The 23333-nt window shown below is 38.0% G+C and overlaps 1 protein-coding gene across 1 annotated transcript in view; it reads right to left on the bottom strand.

Annotated features, from left to right (window-relative positions):
- The window catches only part of LOC114025860, a 32696-nt gene extending 10029 nt beyond the window's left edge, over positions 1-22667 (bottom strand). The window contains 1 exon segment of the mRNA XM_027839381.1: positions 22422-22667. Within this exon segment, the coding sequence (XP_027695182.1) occupies positions 22422-22667 (246 nt within the window).
- Positions 22668-23333: the final 666 nt, after the last annotated feature.

Below are 23333 nucleotides of genomic sequence, written 5' to 3'. Positions count from 1 at the left end.
ATATATACATATATACATATGTATATATATGTACACACATATGTAGGCATGTATGTAAAATAAATATAAGGTGATTGAGGCAGGGAGGGTAATTAAGAGATCTTTGGTAACTTTGGAGAGAGCACTTTCAGTTTAATGACTTTCAGGTCATAAGCCAGATTGCAAAGGGTTAAGAAATGAGTAAGAAGAGAGGAAGTGGAGGCAGTGAGTGAATATGGTTTTTTCTAGGAGTTTGACTAAGAAAAGGAGGTGAGAAATAGGATAATAGCTTAAGTAGCTTGAAGGGATGATAGTGTCTAGAGAGAAATTTTAATTTATTTTATTTTTTTACTGAACCATATTTATTTTTTCTTTTTGTTATAAATTTAACAAACACCAACAAACATGAACATTGTAATATATAAAGAAAAAGAAGGTTCTACATGTAATTGTACATTTTTATTACATGCAATCTGTTTTTAGGAATGTATTTCATTGAATACAATAACAAAGCTGTCCTGTTTGCCTGTGTCCCCTCTGAATTCCCTTCTGTTTTCTTCTGTCTTTTTAAATGTTTCACTGACTCTTTTCTTTCTTTCCTTTTATGGAAGTATCTATGATTATTCATCAATGCACTCCTCCCACTAATTGAAGACCTTCCTAGTTATAAATAATTATATTTAGGCAAAACAAACATATTAGACATGAACATATTTATAGACAGTGGAAAAGGATCCAATAGATAAAGACTGAATATGAGAGAGAGAGATGAGATCATCATGGGGACAATCTGTTGGAGAAAATGGAAGGGAATGAGGTCAAGGTCACATTTGGCGTAAAGGAAGAGCAAATAGGGGATGATGTCAAAGGGGTTATGAGAGGTGGAGATAGGGAGAGGGAGCTAAAGTGAATGGCTTCTATTTTCGTAGCAGAGTATGAGGTGATGTCCTTGGCTGAGTGGGGAGGAGAAAGGGGATGGTTTGGGTGGTAAGAGGAGGAGGGAAAAAAAAATTTGGAAAATTGCTGTAGGGAATGGGATAGAAAATCAATTAGGGAGGAGTGAAAGGATTGCCTTGTGAGGAAATTGCTTTGCAAACTTAGAAGTGCTATGCGATTTTTTGTGCTCCCAGAATCACTGCATCAAGAGCACTGTTCTTGTGGAAGCCATGTTCACCACCCCCAATGTTATCTAGCCACAGCAATTTCTTGACCTCCAGGTTTGTGGAATGAATCACCACATTAGATACACAGAACCGAGTTTGAAGAGACCTCTGATGACATCTATTCTAACATAAACCTCAACAGGAATACCCTCTGAAACATCACCAATGAGTGCCAATCCAGCCTTCATTTGGAGACCTCTATTGAAGGGGACTCCTCCCCTCCCAGGGACAGCCTATTCCTTTTTAGGGGAATTTTTAGGGAAGAATTTTCCACGTATCAAGTCTAAATATGCCATCCACTGCCGTCTGGGAGTAAGCAGAACAAACCAAATTCTTCTACATGATAGCTCTTTAAGTACTTATGGACAGCTATCTTGTCTCTGCTGCCTTTTCTCGTCTGGGCTTAATATACTCAATTACGTCAAAAGATCTTCCTGTAGCATAGTTTTGATGTTGCCATGCTGTGGATATATTTGAACTTCTCTATATTCTTCTAAATTTGTGATGCCATTGCTATTTCTACCTTTACAATACCTCATGTATTTAACCCCTTCTCTACTCACCCAGCCACCCCATTGGTTCAGGTGTTCATCACCTCTTGTATCAGTTATTTCAGTGGCTGCCTAATTGTCCTCTGTGTCTCATATCTTTCCCCACTCTAGTTCATCCTCCATCTACACTGCTGCCCAAGTGATTTTTCCTTAAAAGCATATCTGATCTCGTCACCTCCCTGCTCAGTCAATTCCAGTGGCTCCTTATCATAACTCCTTTAGGATAAACTATACTTTTCTTTTTAGCATTTAAGGCCCTGCACAACCTGCCTGTCTTTTCAGTCTTACCATCCATTATTCGTCCTCTGTACTTTGTGCTCCAGACAAACTGGCCTTTCATCTTCAACTCTACTAAGTCGATCTACATGAACTCTATCTCTTTTGCACTGGCCACTCTATTCCTGGAATGCACTCCTTCTTCACCTGTTCTTCAGAGAATCCCTGTCTACCTCCAAGACATAGCTCATGCACCACGTTCTCTTAGAAGCATTTCCTGATTCTTGCAACTGTTAGTGTCCTCCCTTCCCAACTTCCTTGTACTTATTTGTATTCATTATCTTTATATTTATTCTATATATCCTTATGTATATTCTTGTGTCCTCCATTGGAATATAACATCTTTGAGATGGGGGATAGTTTCATTCTTTGTCTTTGTACCCCCAGTGCCTAGCATAGTGCCTGATACTTAAAAAGGCACACTTCAATGATTGTTGGTTGATTGAATTACTAGTGCAGAAGTGTTGATATTTAAAAGTTAAAACGGCCAACAGAGTCCCAAGGTCAGGCAAGAGCCTAAACAGCTGTGTGTCCAAATGGGTTTGAGCACACTTGAGAAGCATATTTTTCAATATGACTCATTCATTGTGGTAACTTTGCTGATATTCTTCTTGTGGGGGCCAACCTTATACTCCTTCATCTTCTGAATGAGCTTCAGTGAGCACAGATGGCTCTGTGCTTTACTAGTCTGATCAATAGTTGAGTCCATGTGATTGCATACATAAAACAGCATTCTCCTAAACTGTTAAAGGTTTCTGGTAGACTTTCTCTTCCCCTCCCTTTCTTTTTTTGGCTTTCTGAGAAAACACAGCCATCTCCCTACTCAGGATAAGCTAGTGGTATTTGGGAGTTGTCCATAGCTTGAGCTCGTTCAGAAGAATAAGAGGGGCAAGGCTAGTCACTAACTCTTGGAAGCAAAAGGATGCTGGCAAAGCTACTGTATCGAATGAATCCAGTTGGAGGTGTGCCTTTTTAAAGGAGCTTAAACTTGCTTGGACAGCTGGTTTCTTGGACTCTTGCCTGACCTTAGGCCATGTATTCCATTTTGCGATTTGGATACTGACATGGTTGTGTTGCCGAGCTGTACTTTCTGAGCTGAGATTCATCTACTGCCTCTGGCCCCAACTTGCTTGTTACTTTGTGCTGATTACATTGATAACTGACCCCTTTGGCTTGTGGTGTTGATGTTCCAAAATGTTCTAATGACGTAGCCTAAACATGGGTCAATAAGATCATAGGGTCATTGACCTATGTCTCTCAGAGGTCAACTAGTCTAGCTCTATTCCATCCCCCCTCCATTTTAAATATGAATAAATCAAGGCCAAGGGAGGTATAAATGATTTGCCCAAGGTCACATAGACAGTAAGTGATGTGAGCAGGAACAGAACTGCTCAAAGTAGTTAAGTTTGAAATGAAATGACTGTTATAAATTTAACATTAAACTATGTAAGATTATAGTGAATATTGAGTTGGGCAGTAGCTATTACCACCACCACCACTACCACTACTACTACTACTACTGCTACTTCTACTGTCAGTGGCTGCTGAAATTCTTTCCCTTTTTTGGGTGATATGAATGGCCCAGAACTCTCTGGAAGTTAGACAAGAGTGTGGGTGTAGCATTTGTCTTTCAAGGTGACTCTGTAAGAACATCTGACTATTTATCCAAAAGCATGCTTTTATCAATGACTTGGATAATGCCCATTAAGTATGAATGACATCATCTTGGGCAGCTTGGCTTGAGGAGAGGATTTAGTGACCTTGAAAAATTAGATAAATGGTCCATCATAAATAGGAGACAGTTTTTCAGGAATAATTGCAAGGTAGTAAGCCCTTGGGGGGAGGGGGATAAAATCACACAGGCACAAGATATGTGGAATGATCAGGTGAGCATCAGAGAGTAGAAGAGAGGCAGTCTGGTTCAGTAGAGAGATGACCAGTTTTGAAATTAGAAAGAACTGAGTTCAAGAGTTACTTCTAATACTCTAGTTATATGGCTATGGGTCACATAACCTCTCAGTGCCCCTCCAGCTTTATGTAAATTATACTAGTTGCTAGTCTGCATCAGGGATGGAGATTTTCATGCTGGCATTTCTCTGCATTGATGGAGCAGCAGGCCTGGGATCTCCTCTCCTACTTCCTGGGAGACAAGAGCAGGGACAGAGAAACAACAGAGTAAACAGTAGATAAAAGAAAGGGGTTTCATAGGGGATCACAAATTGAAGGTATGTCAACTTGCTTTTGCAACATAGGTATCATTGGAACTTGGAAGATTTCATAGCAGAAGCTGGTTCATCTAAAAATTGCCAGATTTTAGGACTTCCCTAAATGCAGAGAAAAGTTTGATTCAGGATTTGGAAAACAATTTTTGGAATTTTCTTTTCTTTTTTCTTTAAAGTGAGTTAATTGGGGTTAAGTGACTTGCCCAGAGTCACACAGCTAGGAAGTATTATGTCTGAAGCCAGATTTGAACTCAGGTCCTCCTGACTCCAGTGCCGGTGCTCTATTCACTGTACCACCTAGCTGCCAAAATTTTTGGAATTTTCAAAAAGAGCTTTGTTTTTCTTATTCCTCCATTCAATACATGTTAGAGACTTCCTGTTGTCCAAATTCCTTGGTCTGGCATTCAAGACACTCCATAAAATAGGCTCAACGGATTGCCCATCAATTGGGGAATGGCTGAACAAATTGTGATACATTAATGTAATGGTATAATACTATTGTGCAATAAGAAATGATGAGCAGGCAGATTTCAGAAAAACCTGGAAAGACTTGTATGGACTGATGCAAAGTGAAATGAGCAGAATGAGGAAAACATTGTACACAGTATCAGCAATATTGTGTGGTGATCAACTATGAACAACTTAGCTCTTCTCAGTAGCACAATGATCTAAGACAAGAACAAAGGACCCACGATAGAAAATGCTGTCTACATCCAGATAAGGAACTGATGGACTCTGAATGCAGATTGAAGCATACTTTTTTCACTTACTTTATTTTTTTCATGTTTTCCCACCTTTTGATTGGTCTCTTCTTTCACAACTGTGACTAATATGGTAATATGTTTTATATAATTACACACATGTAACCTATATCAAATTGCCTACCATTTTAGGAAGAGGAGAGGGGAGGGAGGGAGAAAAATCTGGAAATCAAAATCTTGTAAAAATGAATGCTAGAAATTGTTTTGACATACAATTGAGAAAAAATAAAATAGTATTAAAATGGCCTCAACATCTCTTTCTAACTTTATCACCCACTATTCTCCTGTGTAGTTTATGGTCTAGTTCAGACCTGCACAACTTGGCAGTAGGTGGGAGCCATACTTAAAATAGGCTAAACTTCTTCGGGCCACAGATAGGTTTCTAGCGGCTCACTTTCAAAGTAAAAGTATAATTAATGATTGAACTATTTTGCAAAGAAACCATATTAATAAAGGAAAATTTCAATTAATATCAATTAATTCACTTATTAAGATTTTTATTTATCATGAAATCTCATTAATGTTTAAAAAATTTGCTGCACTCACTTTGTTCAAGGCCAGTAACAACCGAAAACAACCGCTCCTCTCAGCCTAAAGACAGAATGATGATGGTTGTTTGCTGTGGGTCATGTGACAAACAGGAGAGAGTGCACAGTGGCAACCCACCTGTCAAGTTACATGACCGGCACGATAGTGACTAGTGGAAGATGGGTTAAGTGGGACACAGACAAAGCACTCGTTATATCTTTACTGTCTTTTACATCCTCTACATTTTTCCTGGGCTGCCTGAAATCCTTTGGCAGACCTCAAGAGGCCTGCGGGCCATATGTTGTGCAGGTTTGGTCTAGCCAAAGTGGTTTACTCACTATTCCTAGAAGGAAGGAATAAGTGTTCACATAGTTCCTACTATGTGCTGCCAGTCACTCTGCTAAGCTCCTTTTCAAATTTTGCCTCATTTGATTCTCACAGTGCCCTTCAAGATAGTTGTTATTATCCCCATTTTATAGTTAAAGTAATTGAGGCATACAGAGATTAAGCGACTTACTCAGGGTTACATAGCTAAGATGTGTCTGAATCTGGATTTGAATTCAGTTTTACAAACATTATCTCATATTTTGTGCTTTCATGCCTCCATAAGCCTTTGCTCATGCTATCTCCTTTTCCAAATGGGCCAGTTTTCTAATATAACATCTTAGAATTTCCCCAACTGGCAGGGAAGAACTCCTAATGGATGGCTACTCAAGGTTCAAGGTACTTGGTAGGCCCACACCTTTAAAACTGCAGCTTATAAGTTTCTACCAATGTGTTTACCTTTAATTAGCCAAAGGACACAAAAAGTTCAAAGCAAAAACATTTAATAAAATGGCATAGTAAGAAAAATATTAACTCAACAATTTCCCCAGATACTTTGGATGTACTCTCCCAGAGATGCACAGGGCATCAGTAGGAAGAGTAGATACTACTAGAGAACAGGAATGGAGAGATGAAGTTAATGATGTCTTCACATTGCTCCTGTTGACACTGGTCTTGTAGTCTGTTGATTGGGACTGCTCCCTACTGGTGTCTAGATGGGTCTGTTTCCAGCTAGTCTTATGGTCTCCACACTCTAGTCTCATAGTTTCTCCTAGATGGATTGACATTGCTTTGTGCAATGCAGCAGAAGCCTCTACTCAGGGACTTGGCTATAACTGAAGTTTTTTATATCTCCCTGGCAGGATATTCTTAGAGCCAAGCTTTTTAGGACAAAAAATGGGATTTGTCCAGCCAGTTAAAGCCCTTAAGACGTAATAGTTTCTTATTCCCTCTCCTTTCTCTTCTTTGTTTGAGGTTTGGTCCCTTAGGGTTAGAAACCTCACCCTAGTTTCTGGTGATGGATATATTTCCCAGATTTTCATCTCTCAAGGTTAAGCTATAAATGAGGTAAACAGATTTGCCTAATGATCACTGAACAGCTCTGGGGGTTCAAGATTTTCCAGTTTTTTTAAACCTTAAGTCTCTCTATATTGTGCATAGATATAAATTTAGAGTTAGAAGGGACCTCAGAGACAATCTACTTCAATCCCTCCATTTTACAAATGAGGAAACTGAGGCCCTGGGAGGTTGGGACTTGTTCATACTCACACAGGTAGCAAGTGTCAGGATTTGGACCCATGTTCTTTAACTCCAGAGATGATGCTCTTTCTGTTGTACCATACTACCATCTATGTATACGAGTGGGTAGAGAAAAGGCTCAGAGGCAAGTCTAATTTAGAGGGCAAGGTCAATGTCTAGGTTAGTCTCAGTACCATCACCATTTCTGGCTCCTTCAATATGCAGATGCCAGTGGATCTAAGATTGAAAGAGACTTTGCCCCACAGGTTTACATTAGCATAACGCCTTAGAGATGCAGTATGTGTAGTGGAAAGAGAGCTGATCTAGGAGGCAGGAGGAGGGCCTGAGTTCAAGTCCTGCCTCTGAAAAATCCTGGCTGTGTGACCTTGGTCAAATATTTTAACCTCTCTGTGCCTCAGACAATGATAAGTTGTAGTGAAGATAGAACATAGACCCTGACCCACATTGGTAGATAAAGTTCCTCATCAGCTGTCCCCTATAATGATAAAATTACAGAGTAGTCAGAAAAGGGAAACAACAAAGAAACAAACAAACAAACAACATATCTATTGTTTGACTCCATTGGTAAATACTACATAGTGCAGTGGGATTCCTTTGGGTCAATCTCCCACAAATAAATTAAAAGATACCTTCATTGTCATTCAAACTAACAGATATCCCTAACAAAAGAAGTATTTTCTTCACTAAATTAGTATGAAAACCCCCAACAAAGAGCTGTTGACTATCTCCACCAATAAACCTCTTTAAATTTATGGAAGGATCCAAAACACATGGAAAGGAAGTTATTCAGGACCACCAAAGGCATCAAAGAGAAAGGAGCACCTGTTGGAAAGCCATCTATCTAAAGCATTATTTGTCATGATTCTCTATAACCAAACTGCTTCCCTGCATAAATCCACAAATTCACAACAGAGTCAAAGTGTGAACGGTTGAGTTGCAAAACCAGAGGTGCCAACATGCTGAGAAAAACTTTGTCATTCCCCCCACCCCCCATCATAAATGGTGCTTGCCCAAGAGGAATATTACTACCTTGTAGTGGTAACTCTTCTCTGAACAGAGGAAATAAAATGTTAAAGCATCCAGTGTTCTGAATTGCTCCTGTTCAAATTTGAAGCTCAAAGTGGAAAATATAGAAATGATTTGTAATCATAACAGCCAATAAATCATGTTGCCCTTGCAAAAACCCCATTCTTCAGGCCAATGCCTAATAGAGGAAGCAAAGGTGGTCTTCCCACTTCTTTTTCCAATCTATTGTAGGGATTGGAAAAATGATGCTTGTAAGCCTATGGAAATAACCAGTAGCAGCAGAATTCTATCCATTTTTAACTTTACTAACACAGAGATTTATATTTGGCACACCTCTGTGGCTATTGTAGAGATTATTGCTTTGGATTTCATCTTCTCTTCTATTCCTCTTTGTCCTTCACTTTCTCTTATTTACCTGGGCAAGTTTGTTGATCAGAAATGGTCCATCTTGTATCTGTGGTCCATAGAACCTACTGCTTGGTATCTATATGCTTGGTGTTGATATAGGAGTGGAATTCAAAGGAGCATAGCCGGAGATCTGGAAGGGCTCTTAGAGGACATTGAGTTCCAGCCCCTCATTTTATGGATGAGGAAACAGCCCCAGGTATTAAGAGGCAGGATTTGACCCTGGGCCCTCTGACTCCAAATCTAGCACACTTTCTACTGTGCTTCCTCAACCTTTGGAAATAGCTTTTTGTCTCACTTGATGGAATCCTCTCACTCAGACCATCCTCTTACTCCTTATAATTCCCACTTCCATTTTTACCCCAAGTAGTAGTGCCTCCTGCTACAAGTGCCAGCCCTGTTTTTGTTCTGGCCTCAGTGGAGATGAGGACAGTTGTTAATCATTCTTTGGTTCTTGAGAGCCTTGAAGATGTTATTATGACTTTTTTTTTCCAGCTTGAATAATCCCAGTTCCTTAACTTTTTCTTAGGTTCTGGTCTCAATCTTTTCATCATTTTCTTTTATAGTTCCATTTTTTTTCCTCATGGAAATGGCTGGTTCTTAAGGGATTCCTTCCTTCTGCCAGTCTGTGGTTTTCTTTATTCAGTTAACTTTTGTTTTGAAATCTTTCTGGGCTTTTTTTTTTTTTTAAGTATGGAAGAGCCATTCTTGGAATAGTGTGCTAGCTGAGTAGTTTTTACTGCTTTGTCTAGGTAGGTTTCTAACAGTTTCTTCTAAGGCTTTACAGGCAGGACAATGTATTTAATTTATTTTAATCTTTATCTCTCTTACCTTCCCTTTTGGGGACTCCTTTCTCTCTGTCTGTTTGTGTGTCTGTCTGTCTCTCCCTCTTTCTCCTCCCCCTCATTTTAAAATTAATAAGCTTTGATTTTTGGTTTTTTCAAATTTATATGTGTGTACATATACATTTTATATATATACATACATGTCTGTGATATATAAAATATGTTATATGTATGTATATGTACAAACATACAAACATACACATATTCCTAGCTTATCGTCTGAGTATAATTCCCTTGTTTTCTCCTATGATGCATGTGGAGACATTTATGGCCTGTTGGCCTTTTAGCTCCTGTGGAACTTTTCTGACTCATCTATCAAGACAGCTCAATAGCACAGTAGATGAAACACTGACCTGGAGTCAGGAAGACCTGAGTTCAAATCTAGCTTCACTCTTGCTAGCTGTGTGACTCTGGACAAGTCATTTAACTTCTGTTTGCCTCAGTTTCTTCAACTATAAAATGGGGATAATAATAGTGCCTGAATCACAAGGTTGTTTTGAAGATCTCACATATAAATTGTTAAGAAAAACAAATCCCTGCATTGGCCACAACCAAAAACATATGTCTTATTCTGTACCCTGACTCCATCACCTCTTATATTTCAGCATTGTTCTTCTTGAACCATGCATGATTGGTCATTGTGCTGATCGACATTCTAAAGTTTTTCAAAGTTTTTCTTTTTTTGCATTTGCAATGTTGTTATTGTTGTCTAAATTGTTCTCCTGGTTCTACCAACTTTACTCTGAATCAGTTCATACAAGTATTCCCAGTTTTCTTTGAAACTCCCTTTCAGGATTAGGGAATTGTGGGAAGATGGTGAAATAAGGCAGGAAACTACCTTGTTCTCTAACCTCCCCCCAACTTAAAATAATGTCTCAAAGTAAATTTTAGAGCAAAAGAAATAATTAAAAGTCAGGATAAAGCAGTTGTCCAGCCTAAGACAACTTGGGAGGACATTAGGAAAGATTGACCTCTGGGGATGGTGGTTTGGCCTGATTGAAGTGCATGTATCTCTGGGCAGATACTGGCAAGTCAACAAACAGCAAGCCCTGGGAGCAGCTGTTTCAGCAGCCTTAGGGATGGTATTGGGGCTCAGACAGTCACAGAAGGGTGATGGCCCTGCCGGTTGTGGTCATTTGCAGGAGAGAAGAATCACTGGTTTTTCTTCTACAGCAGAGGGGTGAGCATCTGCTTGCAGCTGCTTGAGGGACCATAGGGAGTAGACCCTTAGTGGCTGCAGCAGAGCTGGGAGTCCTGGTCAAGGCTCAGGGGTGGAGAGGAGTACCTGTGGTCACTTATAGACCAAGGTGTGAACTGGAGGACCTGTGACCATACCTAGCCTTGGATTGTAGAACCCTGGAAGAATCAAGAGGTCAAAGGCCCCCAGATAGAGCTCAGAAAACAATAGCAATGAAAAACCTGAATCCTGGGATATCTCCCATACCCTGGGAGTATAGCTCAACACTACCATAAAGTTAACAGCAAAGATATAGGCCATTAAAATGAGTGAAAAAAAAGAGAAAAATTCTGACAATAGATAGCTATTATGATAATAGAGAAGATCAGGGTTCAAACTCAGAAAAAAGATGAAACTTCAAGATAAAGATAAAGCTTCAAAGAAAAATGTGAAATGGTCACAAGCTGAAAAAGAATTTTTGTAAGAGCTTAAAAGGACTTTAAAAATCAAACAAGAGAGATTAATGAAAAATTGGGAAAACAAATAAGAGTAATGCAAGAAAAGCAAGAAAATTTTGAAAAGAAAGTGAACCAATTAGATAAAGAGATTTAAAACTTCACAAAGAAAATAATGTCTTAAAAATTAGAATTGGGGAAGGGGAAGCTAATGACTTCATAAGACATCAAGAAATAATAAAACAAAATCAGAAGAATGAAAAAATAGTAGAGAATGTGAAACATCTCATTAGAAAAACAACTGACCTGGAAAACAGATTGAGGAGAGATAATATAAAAATTGTCAGACTACCTGAAGTTTAGGATAAAAAAAGAATCTAGACACTATCCTTCAAGAAATTATTAAGGAAAATTGCCCTGAAGTTCTAGAACTAGAGGGTAAAGTAGAAATTTAAAAAAAAATCCACTAATAACTACCTGAAAGAGATCCCAAAATGAAAACTCACAGGAATATTGTAGCTAGGTCTCAAAGCTTCCAGGTCAAGGAGCAAAAATTATAAGCAACTAGAAAGAAACAATTTAAATATTTTGGTGCTACAATCAGGATAACTTAAGATTTAGCAGCTTCCACATTAAAAGACCAAAGGGTGTGGAATACAATATTCTGAACAGCAAAGGACCTGGGTTTGCAACCAAGAATAACCTACCCAGCAAAGCTGACTATAATCTTGCAAGGGAAAAAATGGATATTTACTGAACTAAAGAACTTTAAGGTATTCTTGAGGAAAAGACCACAACTGAACAGAAGATTTGACTTAAAAGAATCAGGAGAAACATAAGAAAGTAAACATGAAAGACTAATTATAAGGGATTTAATAAGATTAAACTGTTTACATCTTATGTGGGAAAATGATATTTGTAACTCTTAAGAATGTTATCATTACTAGAGTAGTTTGAAAGAGTATACATAGATAGAAGGTTTGGGGTTGAATTCATTATGATGGGATAATACTAAAAAATAAGATTTGGTAGGGAGAGGTAAAATGGAGCAAATTATCTCCCATAAAAGAAGTGTGAATAGAAGAAGTATTACAGTGGAGGGGAGGATAGTGTGGAGGGCGGATAGTGAAGGAAACTTATCCTCATTGGAATTGGGTTAAAGAAGGACTAACATATACATTTAGTGGGGTGTAAATGCCTTCTTAACTTAGAGAGAAATAGGAGGGCAAAGATAAGGAATGGGTAGGATAAGAAGGGACTCTTAGAAGAGTGTGCAGATTACAGAGGCAATGATCAGAAGTAAATTAGATTGCTAATGAGTGATAGGGCAGAGACAGAGAGAAAGAGAGAGAGAGAGAAAGAGAGAGAGAGAGAGAGAGAGAGAGAGAGAGAGAGAGAGAGAGAGAAGGATAAACAACAAGGAAAAATAGGATAGAGGGAAATACACAACTAGTAATTATAACTTTGAATGTGAATGGGATGAACTTACCCATTAAACAGAAATGGATAGCAGAATGGATCAAAAACCAGAAACCAACAATATTTTGTTTACAAGAAACACATTAAAAATGAGACACACACATATAGTAAAAATAAAGGACTGGAGTAGGATTTATTACACATCAGCTGATGTAAAAAAAAACAAAAACAAAAACAAAATAACCGGGGTAGCAATCATGATCTGAGACAAAGTTAAAGCTAAAATAATTTTAATTAAAAGAGATAAGCAGGGAAACTACATTATGTTAAAAGGTACCATAGATAATGAAGTAATATAAATACTAAACATATATGCACCAAGTGCTATAACATTCAGATTTTTAAAGGAAAAGCTAAATGAATTACAGGTGGAAATAGCAAAATTATAATAGTAGAGGACTTCAACCTTTCTGTCTCAGAACTAGATAAATCTAACAAAAAAAATAAGAAAGAAGTCAAGGAGATTAATAGAATCTTAGATAAGCTAGATGTGACAGACATCTGGAGATAATTGAATGGGAATAGAAAGGAATCTTTCTCTCTCTCTCTCTCTCTCTCTCTCTCTTTCTCTGTCTTTCTCTGTCTGTCTGTCTTTTTCTCAGTGTTATGTGGCACCTTTACAAAAATTGACCATATATTAGGCCATAAAAACATTATAGTTAGATGCAGAAAAGCAGAAATATTAAATGTATATTTTTCAGGTATTAATGCAATAACAATTGAATTTTAAAAAGGATCATGGAAACATAGATTAAAATTAATTAGAGACTAAATAACCCAATATTAAAGAATAAGTGTACTAAAGAACAAGTTATAGAAACAATAAGTAATGTCATTAAAGAGAATGATAGCAGTGAGATAACATAGCAAAACTTATGGGATACAGCAAAAGTAGCAATTGAAGGAAAATTTATACTTCTAAATGTTTACATCAATAAAATAGAGAAAGAGGCAGTGCCAGATCTTAAACTGTATTATAAGGTAGTAATTATCAAAACTATCTGGTACTGGCTAAGAAATAGAATGGTAGATTAGTGGAATAGAGTGGATATACAACATACAGTAATAAATGATTATAGTAACCTTGTGTTTGATAAATGTAAAGATTTAAGCTTTTGGTTAAAAATAAGAATAAAAATTCACTGTTTGGTAAAAATTTTTGGGAAAACTGGAAAGCAGTCTGGCAGAAACTAGGTCTACACCAATATCTTATACCATTTACTAAGATAAGGTTGAAACAGAAATATTACCTAGACATAAAGGGAGATAAATAAATTAGAAGAACATGGAACATATTACCTATCAGATTTGTGAATAGGAGAAGATTTTATGAATAAATGAGATACAGAAAACATTGTGAGATGTAAAATGGATAATTTTAATTACATAAATCAAAAAGTTTTTGTACAAATAAAACCAATGTAGCTAAGATTAGAAGGAAAGCAGAAAACTGGGAAAAAATTTTATAGAGAGTTTCTTGGATAAAGGCCTCATATCTCAAATATATAGAGAACTTTTTCAAATTTGTAAGAATATGAGTCATTCCCCAATTAATAAATGGTCAAAGGATATGAACAGGAAATTTTTGGAGGAAAAAAATCAAAGCTATATGTAGTCATATGAAAAATGCTCTAAATCATTATTGATTAGAGAAATGCAAATTAAAACAACCATGAAATACCATCTCACATCTATCAGACTGGCTAAAATGATAGAAAGGGAAAATGATAATGTTGGAGGGGATGTGGAAAAATTGGGACACTAATACACTGTTGTGGAACTGAACTGATCTAACCATTTTGGAGAGCAATCTGGAATTATGCCCAAAGAATTATGAACTGTATATGCCCTTTGACCAGCAATACCACTGCTAAGTCTGTTTCTCAAGGTGATCAGGGGAAAAGGAAAATAACCTATATGTTCTAAATTATTTATAGTAGCTCTCTTTGTAGTGGCAAAAAACTGGAAATTGAGGGAATGCCCATCAATTGGAGAATGGCTGAATAAGCTGTAGTATATGATTGTGACAGAATTCTATTGTGCTATTAGAAAGGATTAACATGTTGATTTTAGGCAAACATGGAAAGATTTGCCTGAAATAGTGAGGAGTGAAATGAGTAGAACCAAGAGAATATTGTATACAGTGACAATAATATTGTTAAAAGAGTAAATGTGAATGACTAAGCTATTCTGAGTTATATGAATATTCAAATCAAGTACAAATGACCTACAAAGGAAGATATTATCTACTTCCAGAGAAAGAACCAACATATGGAACTACATATTATATAGTTTCATACACACACACACACACACACAAACATATGTATATCTATGTCAAATATTGGCCTTCTGTAGTTCAAGGTTGGGAAGGAGAGAGGGAAACAGTTTGGAACTCAAATGCAAGAAAAAAAATTAAAGCAAATATTAAAAAAATACTTTGGGAAAGAAAAAAGAAACTGTCCCTTTCATCATTTCTTATGATACAATTATATTCCATTACATTCATATATCATCATTTATTCAGCCTTTCCCCAGTTGAGGGGTAACCCGTTAGTTCCCAATTCTTTGCTACTATAAGAAGAGCTGATATAAATATTTTGTACAGTTGATCCTTGTCATTTGTGGTAGTTTTATAAAGTTGCCGCAAACACTGAATTCACAAATACTGAACCATTGCTCCTAGGGGAAATACAGTTAGGTTCATGCAAGTTTCTGGTCACAACATCTACTCTAGCACTTTTTGGAGCATTCTCTCATACAGACTGGTAAATTTTCTCTTTCTTTTTCTGGATGTACCATACTGTAGAAGCATTAACATTGAACTCATGGCCAACAGCACTATAACACCATGCCTGAATAAAGCTTATTTAACCCATGTACTTTCTCCATAAGGCACATCACAGCCTTTGTGTACACAGGATCACTAGAGAGCACTTCAACGCTATGCTTGGGGGCCATTTTAAACAGTGAAATCACCACAAAAAGCACAAAAATGCGAGAAATGTGGCACTAAATAGACCACAGAAAGGACACTTGTTTACAATATAAGAGCTGAAACAAGAAGGCAGAGCATTGCCTTGTTCAAACTCAGCTGGGAAGGAACATGTCTGGCAACTCCAATTTTTTGCCACTCTCTGCATGTTCATGAATGACCATAAAAGTTTGATTTTGGGGTTACAAATAAATTGTAGCAAGAAGGTGAATTTACAAATACAGAATCCACAAATAATGAGATTGACTGTATACATATTTACACATGTCTTTTCTCTTCCTTTGATCTCTTTGGAGACATCCCTATCTTTTTAAAGTTGAAGTTATGGAGGCAAACCATAATCTTTCACAAAACCTAACTATCAGAGTCAGAATACTGGACTGGATAGACCATTGGTATAAGTTAGTATGGTGTTACTGGTGATTCAGAAAGAACAGTTCTCTAAAGAGAGACAGAGACAGAAACAGAGACAGAGAGAGAGAGCCAGACCAAAGTACAAAAAGCCCAAGGAAATCAAACCTGTCTTCATTTTAAGTTTCTGTCCCTCCATACAATGATCATTTATTTTTAGGAGTGGCCCAGAGCAACTGGGAATGACTTAATACTTGGCCACTAGAAGCTACTTTTTTCTCTACAGATATGTCATCCCAAGCAAGTAGAAATTGTATGAGATTGATACAAGATAAGCCTGGGTAGAAAGGACCTTACTTTTATTACTCTTGGCCCTTGTCTAGTTATGTCATGTTCCCCTTTTCACCTCTGGGGCATCTCATCTCTTCGGCTGGAGCTGAAATTGTCACTGGTAAAATTATAATATCACTGCCTATACTTTTGATAGCTTTTGTCTGAAACAGAGAGGTGATAGCTTCTTATTTCCAATTGATTCATTGGGGGAGAAAAATACAGGCTGCTACAATAAAACTTTCTATCCACACACCATTTGCTTGACAGGATTTCCTTAGTTTCAGTGGCATAACTTATCCTTACTGATCCTCAATCACTTTATAATAAAAACTGAGATTGCAAAAATGTTCATTGTCATTACCAGTGATGGAGCAGTAACTACAGCCTTTCAAGAAAGAGAGGGACGGAGGCAGAGACAAAATAGAGAGATATTAAGCTAGGAAAATGGGCTGCTAATCCACAGAGAATTGCTTCTCACTCTAGAGAGACCTGAGAGGAATTTAGACAGCTCACTGGAAGACCAGTGTTGTAGAGAAGGCAAATTTCCCAGATCTATATTTGAGGTAGACAGTGGGTCTGGGTAAGTAAGCACTTGTGCACTATAAGCAGTCAATGTTAAATTTCCATTGGACCAAATTCTCATTTCTTGGGGTCAAGTAATGTGCTGCTGAATTTTAGATCCTAAATGCTGTGCTCAGTCCTATACTGAGGGGGCAAGGCAGGGACAATGTTAGTGAAAACTGTGAAGTTTCTAAGTCCATTCTCAGTACTTTCTGCCCCCTTTTAAATGTCCTTACGCTCATTACCGCTGCCCCTCATTTCCCTCACTTCTGGACACTCAGTGTCCTTTGTCTTTCAGGGCTAAATCTTATTCAGACCTGCCCTCTCTTAGCAGTATGGCATGCTACAAGAGGATCTTCCTTCTTCCTCTATCAGTATTCTCATTATTTCAGTGTCAGCATTTCAATTAGACATCATAAACCAAATCACACTCAGGTATTAGCAACTGAGAAGAATCCAATGTGTTACCCTTTTGAAGAAATACCAATTTTTATTTAAAATAGGGTAGTGGTTGGAGAGCCAGCCTTGATGCCAGGAAGGTTTGTTTTCAAGTGTTACTCCTGACATATACTGTCTTTGTGGCACTAGGTGAATTACATAACCTCTCAGTGTTCCCAGGCAACTCTGAGACTATATATATATTACAGAATGGGTGTCCACTTGCATTGGCAGAGAAAATTTCCTCACTGGAAATAATCTATTTCAATGAGATCTCAGATCTGACTCCCCCTCCCCACCTCCTGTTACAGTTTATTCCTTCTCACATTAAGGTATATGTATTTTTAAAGAGGATGCTAGGTGGTGGTGCTTTGACTTAAAGGAATGCATTGTTAATAGTAGAATTACATTGTGATAGAGTAGAGGGGAGATCAGAGAATCTTAGAGTTAGAAGAAACCCTAGAATGTAAGTTCTTTGTGAACAAAAATTGTTTCATTCGTTGTAGTAGAATCCTCAATGTCAAACAGTGCATGGTACATAATAAGTGCTTAATAAATACTTGTTGATTTATTGATCCTCGTGGTAATGTAGTTTAATTGCTACCTGAAGATCTTATTGGATAGTGTAGCCTTTCTAATGCCTTTCAATATCATATATATGTAATATATATGTTTGTATATATATATATATGCATATTTTGGACAAGAACTATGATTTCACTGTTATAGGGAACTTTTACTGAAACACTCTCTACCACAAAGACTGGGACATTGAGACATTAAGGAACTTACTGAGGGTCAAATAGTTAGTACATGTAAGAGGTAAGACTTGAACCTAGGTCTTCCTGACTCTAAGGTTGACTCTCTATCCATTATGCAACACTGCCCTTCTTACCATGTAGATGTAATTTATCTCAATTATGCGTGCTGTCTGCAAGTTTCTAGACTTAGTACTTCATGCTTATGATGGGACTCAGCTTCATCTCTTGCATTCCTTTTGTGGAAATGTAAATAGGAAACAAGTGAACTCTCTGAGGTGACATGGGAAGTTGGAAGGGAAAGTGGGATGGGTGTTCTAGAGTCTTGAGAGGCTATTATAGGAAGAATATGTTTTTCTTGGGGACACATGTGAAGAGTGAGTGAGCTCTATGTTGTTTGTAGCAGCTTCCCCTCTTTGGAGATGGTCCTGGCAGTGTCTTAATGAGTAGAAGGACATGGCTGCTGCGTTTTAGTTTGACAATGAACTTGAACCTCATTCCTCTAGGGGCTCTCAAATTCCCCTGAACTATTGTGTTTTTGGAGGTACTGGTCAGGTGCTACCTCAAATAGTTTGCTCTAAGAAAGGAGCTCTTACCCTCTTTTATGCCATGGACCACTTGGGCCCCTTTTCAGAAATAATGTTTTTAAATACATAAAATAAAATACATAGGATCACAGGGAAAGTCAGTTATATTGAAATGTAATTATCAATATATTAAGAAACCGGGTTAAGAACAGCTGCTCTAGTGAGAAGAATCTTGGCCCGGAAATCAGGAGATCTGAACTATAGTCTTATCATTAACTAACCATAGCATTGATCAAGGCATTTCACTTCACTGCCTCAGTTTCCCCATTGGTAAAATGGAGATAATGAGCTTATTTTACCTCTCCTGTAAGATCACTGCCAAATGAAATCAGAAAATAACAGGTATAAAAGTTTTGAAAAATAGGTACTTGTGCTTTTATGACTAAATCCCCTGCAAGGTTTGTGAACTTTGTCGTTGTAAAAGCAAAAGCTGGTTTTGGGTCAACTGTCTCCTTGTTTGACCTGCTCTGAAGCCTTTGAACTATTCCTGGGCCTGTGGCATGTGTTTAACTGGGTCTGGATTCCAGCTGCGGCTTAAATGAACTAGATTTAGGAAGGGCCTGCAGATCCACTTAGTTTGGCTAGATCAGCAGTTCTTAACTTGAAGTCTACAGATCCCTGGGGTCAATTCCAGGAGGCCCATGAACTTGGATGGGAAAAAAATTACATCTTTGTTTTCACTAACCTTTGGCTCCCTTTGTATTTCTGTGCATTTTATTTTATGCATTTAAAAACATTATTTTGGGCAGGGGTCTGACCAAGGGGCCCAGGACACAGAAAAGGCTAAGACTCAGATTTAGATCATTGCACTGTGTAGAATCTTGTCCAGAAGTCACCACTATCCCTTGGGAATATGACTTATCACCAGCCTCACTTATTCCAGACTGTAACATTTGGGGCATGGGCTTTAGGGATCATTTGAATGTAATACCCCTGCTTATTAGCCACTTGGCTTCTGGTATACTCAGTAGGGTCTTTTATTGATGCCGTTTATTTCCTGTATGCTGATAAATGTGAAACAATATGGTGAAACTCTTTTCCTTATCAGCTCTTTTTCCCTCTTTAAAACTGACAGAAGGTATTTGCAAGGAAAATGGTTAATTATTAATCAAGAACAGAGGGCCAGTTTTATCATTGTCTGTGTCAAGCCTATCTACTGGCATCTGACTAGGTCTTAGGGTACTGACAGTGCCAATTTTTATCCATTATTTTTCCTATTACAGCTTATTCTTTTTCACATTAGGGTCAGACAGAGGTTGGCTTTAGTCCTGTTCATGAAGATAAATAGCAGTGAGTTCTGATAAGTCTGGGGTGGTCATAGTTTCATTATTGGAATGTATTAATAATTCTCACTTGTGGACTTTGGAACCCTGGAGGAATCTGAGAGTGGAGGTGGAGGGAGGGGAAGACCTGTAATTTAATCAGCGTGGAGAGTTTGCAGTGTGGAAACTCCCTCATTAACACAGAACATGGATCACCCAGTATGGAAGCTTCCCCCACCAATGCAGATCATGCTAATGTGCAATTCAGTAGTGCCATAAAGCCTTAGCCTTCTGGAGGCACTGACCAGCTAAGTGATTTACCCATGGTCAAACATCAAATCTGTATCATCAGTGGGACTTTAACTCCAGGTCTTTCTGACAAGATTAGTTCCCTTTCCACTATGCCATGCTGCCTCTCCTTAGGCCTTCCCTTCATTTAAACCAAACGCTGTTTGGGGTTAGAGGAATAGTAGGTATTTCTTTCCATTTGGGCAAATTCTTAATTTTTCTTTGCTGTTTTTCTTCCCAATGGAAAATTTCAGGGGATGGCACCAAAAAGCAAGTTTACTATTTAATGTCAGTGCCTAGCACATTCTTTCCTCCAAGACATCCAGATTCTCTGCAGGTGCCATTTTCTACCTGATCCCAAGTTCAATCCTTTGGGAAATAGCATTAATTTTCTCTCCATGAAAGGGCTTTTTAGCAAGTTACTGCTTCGATGGGCAAATAGCTACCTGAAAACGTGAAAGACTTGATGTAGCATTGAAAAGTACTTCATTTCTTCCTAGAAAACTTTAGTTGCAGAAGACTCTGGCTCAACAAATATTACCTTGGCTTCATAAATGGCTCCCCTGCAGACTTCTTCAGACAATAAACTGGCAAGTATCTCCTTTGGTTACTCTTTTCTAATTCCTGGAGGAAGACTTCTTATAACATTACCTTACTGCATCTTCCAGGTCTATTTATGGAATTACACAGCTCATCCAGGGATAAAGATTTTATTTGTTTTTTATTTTTTATATTTTATTTTTTAAAGAATAGTTCAGAGTCCTGTATATTTGCCTGAGGTAGCCAATCCCCAGTGTAATGATGGCAGCACCCTTAGCTTTATTAATGCCTTGTATTGGATTGTGCATGGATCTATTCCTAATCTTTAGGCTCATGTTCCCCAAAGATTCCTTTAATTAAATTCAGTTTAATAAACTTTTATTAAGTACAAGATACTATGCTAGGTGATATAATATGCACGCATATGAGTACATACTGTGCAATTTGAGGAAAGAAAGAAAATTAACTACTGTGGACATCAGGGAATCCTTCTTGAAGGTGGTGGCACCTGAACTGATCCTTGAAGAAAAGATGAGTATTGAGAGAAAGTGACTTGAGGAGGGTGTGGATTCCAGGCATGTAAGATGATCTGTGCAAATACGTGGAGGCAGGAGATGACCTGGTGAGTGTAGGGAGCAGTTTAGTTTAGTGTATGAAGCCATGGAAATACTAGGAGAGAAATCTGAAAAAGGAAGATGACTCCAGATGGCAAAAGCCTTTAAATACTGTGCCAAGAAACTTATATTTTACCCTAGAGGTAGTAAGGAGCCACATAAGACTTTTGAGCATGGGAGTGATATGATTAGATCTGTCTCAGCAAGATGATTTTGGCAGTTGTGTGAAGGCTATATTGGTGGAGGTGAAACTAGAGGTAAAGAGAGCAGTTAGAAGGCTATCACCATAGGCCAGAAGAGAGGGGGCAAGGGCCTGAATTAGACCTGTGCACCTCCATGTCTCGTTGACTACATAAGTGGCGATAAGGCTAGTGCAATAGCAGTAGTGTGTCAAATTTAGATGTCTGAGGAATTTACATGCTGTAAAGGAAAGGACACTGGGTCTAGAGTCAGAAGGCCTGGATTCCAGTTTCACTTCTGATACTACTTATGTGACCATGGGTAACTTACTTAACTTTACTGGTCCTCATTTTCCTCATCTGTAAATTGAGGGAATTGGCTGCTTAAAGTTCCTTCTTATTCTAAGTCTATGATCCCATGAATGCTAAACTCTTCTTTATGTATCCCTCACAGTGCAGTGATACATGCAAATTGAGTTTCAGGCACAGCACTTACATCCCATACCTACTAGGGTAAATATTCAATTAATAATAATTATTAATAATTAAATAATTATTAATATAATACCATAACTGCATTATTATCTATTATATTATCTATTTATTATAATAAATTAAATAATAATTATTCAAGTAATAATATTTTTGAGATGAACAGGCTATCATAGTCTTCTAGTACTATAGCTGTTTGGGAATTAGATACATTTTTTCAGGAAGGATAGGGCAGCTAGGTGGCAAAATGGATAGAGTGCCAGGTCTGGAGTCAAGGAAGACTGACTCATTTTCCTGAGTTGAAATCTGGCCTCAGACACTTACTAGTTGTGTGACCCTAGGTAAGTCATCTAACCCTGTTTGCCTGTTTCCTCATCTATAAAATGAGCTGGAGAAGGAAATAGCAAACCTCTCCAATATCTTTGTCAAGAAAACCCCAATTGGGGTACAAAGAGTTGAATGTGACTGAAAAATGACAGAAAATCAGGAAGGAGAATGTTAACATGGGCCTTGTGGTTTCACTTACTTAAAAAAAAAAGTCCCCCTTGGCTGAAGGATCAGAACTTACCAGTGATGGTGGTGAAATGGGATGGAGACGTCATGGTGACAAATGGTGGAGTGAGATACTTGGCCTTCACTCCCTCCCTTACAAGGAGATCCATGTTAGGTGTGTCAATGTCCTGATCATAGTTCCAGCGAAACCCATCAAAGGAAATCACAAGCAACTTATTAAAGCTTCTCTTTGTCCTGGAGACAGGAGGGCAGGCAACATGGCTCAGTAGGATAAGCAGAAGAGCAAGACATCTGTGCACCTCCATGTCTCGAGAGCTTAGACACAGTGATGGTGTTGGACCTAGCACTTCCATCTCTCCCCTTTTATATCTGAGGTTGAGCAAAGTCCAAGTTGATAATGCTGTATTAGCTTTGTCCTAGAATTGAAAACACCCAGAGAATAGCAAAACATTTAAAAATATTCTCAAAGGAAAAGAATAAATGATTCCATGATTATACCATAGGTCAAAGGCAAATCCCATAAAGCTTTGCTAATTTATATCCCACTAGTTCAATTCAATAAATATTAAGTGTCTATTCTGGGTAAGGCACTGTGCTAGGAACTGGTGATACAAGAACAAAAAATGAAATGATCTCTGACTCCAGTGAACTTATATTTTCCTGAGGGATACAACATATACATGGATAAATAAATATAAAGATGTATCCTGGGTACCAATTTGATAACAAGTTCTGCTAAGAGAAAATAACCTCAGATACTGCCTAGCCCATGGGCTTCCTCATTGGCAGAAAGTAGCGCCAGGTGGCATCTGGAGTTATTTCTCTTTGGCAGAGCTACAAAGAAATTTGAAGAGGGTGAAGGCCCTAACAACTAGGAGAATCAGAAAAGGTTCCCAGAGGTGATGCCAGTGTTCTTAGCACTGCAGGAAGCCAGGGATACTAACAGGTACAGGTGAGGCTGGGGAGTATCC

This window comes from Vombatus ursinus, unplaced genomic scaffold, assembly GCF_900497805.2.
Source record: "Vombatus ursinus unplaced genomic scaffold, bare-nosed wombat genome assembly UNPS02014832.1, whole genome shotgun sequence".
Lineage (NCBI taxonomy): Eukaryota > Metazoa > Chordata > Mammalia > Diprotodontia > Vombatidae > Vombatus > Vombatus ursinus.
The sequence above is the reverse complement of the archived record's forward strand: the minus strand, read 5'-3'. Positions and strand labels throughout refer to the sequence as shown.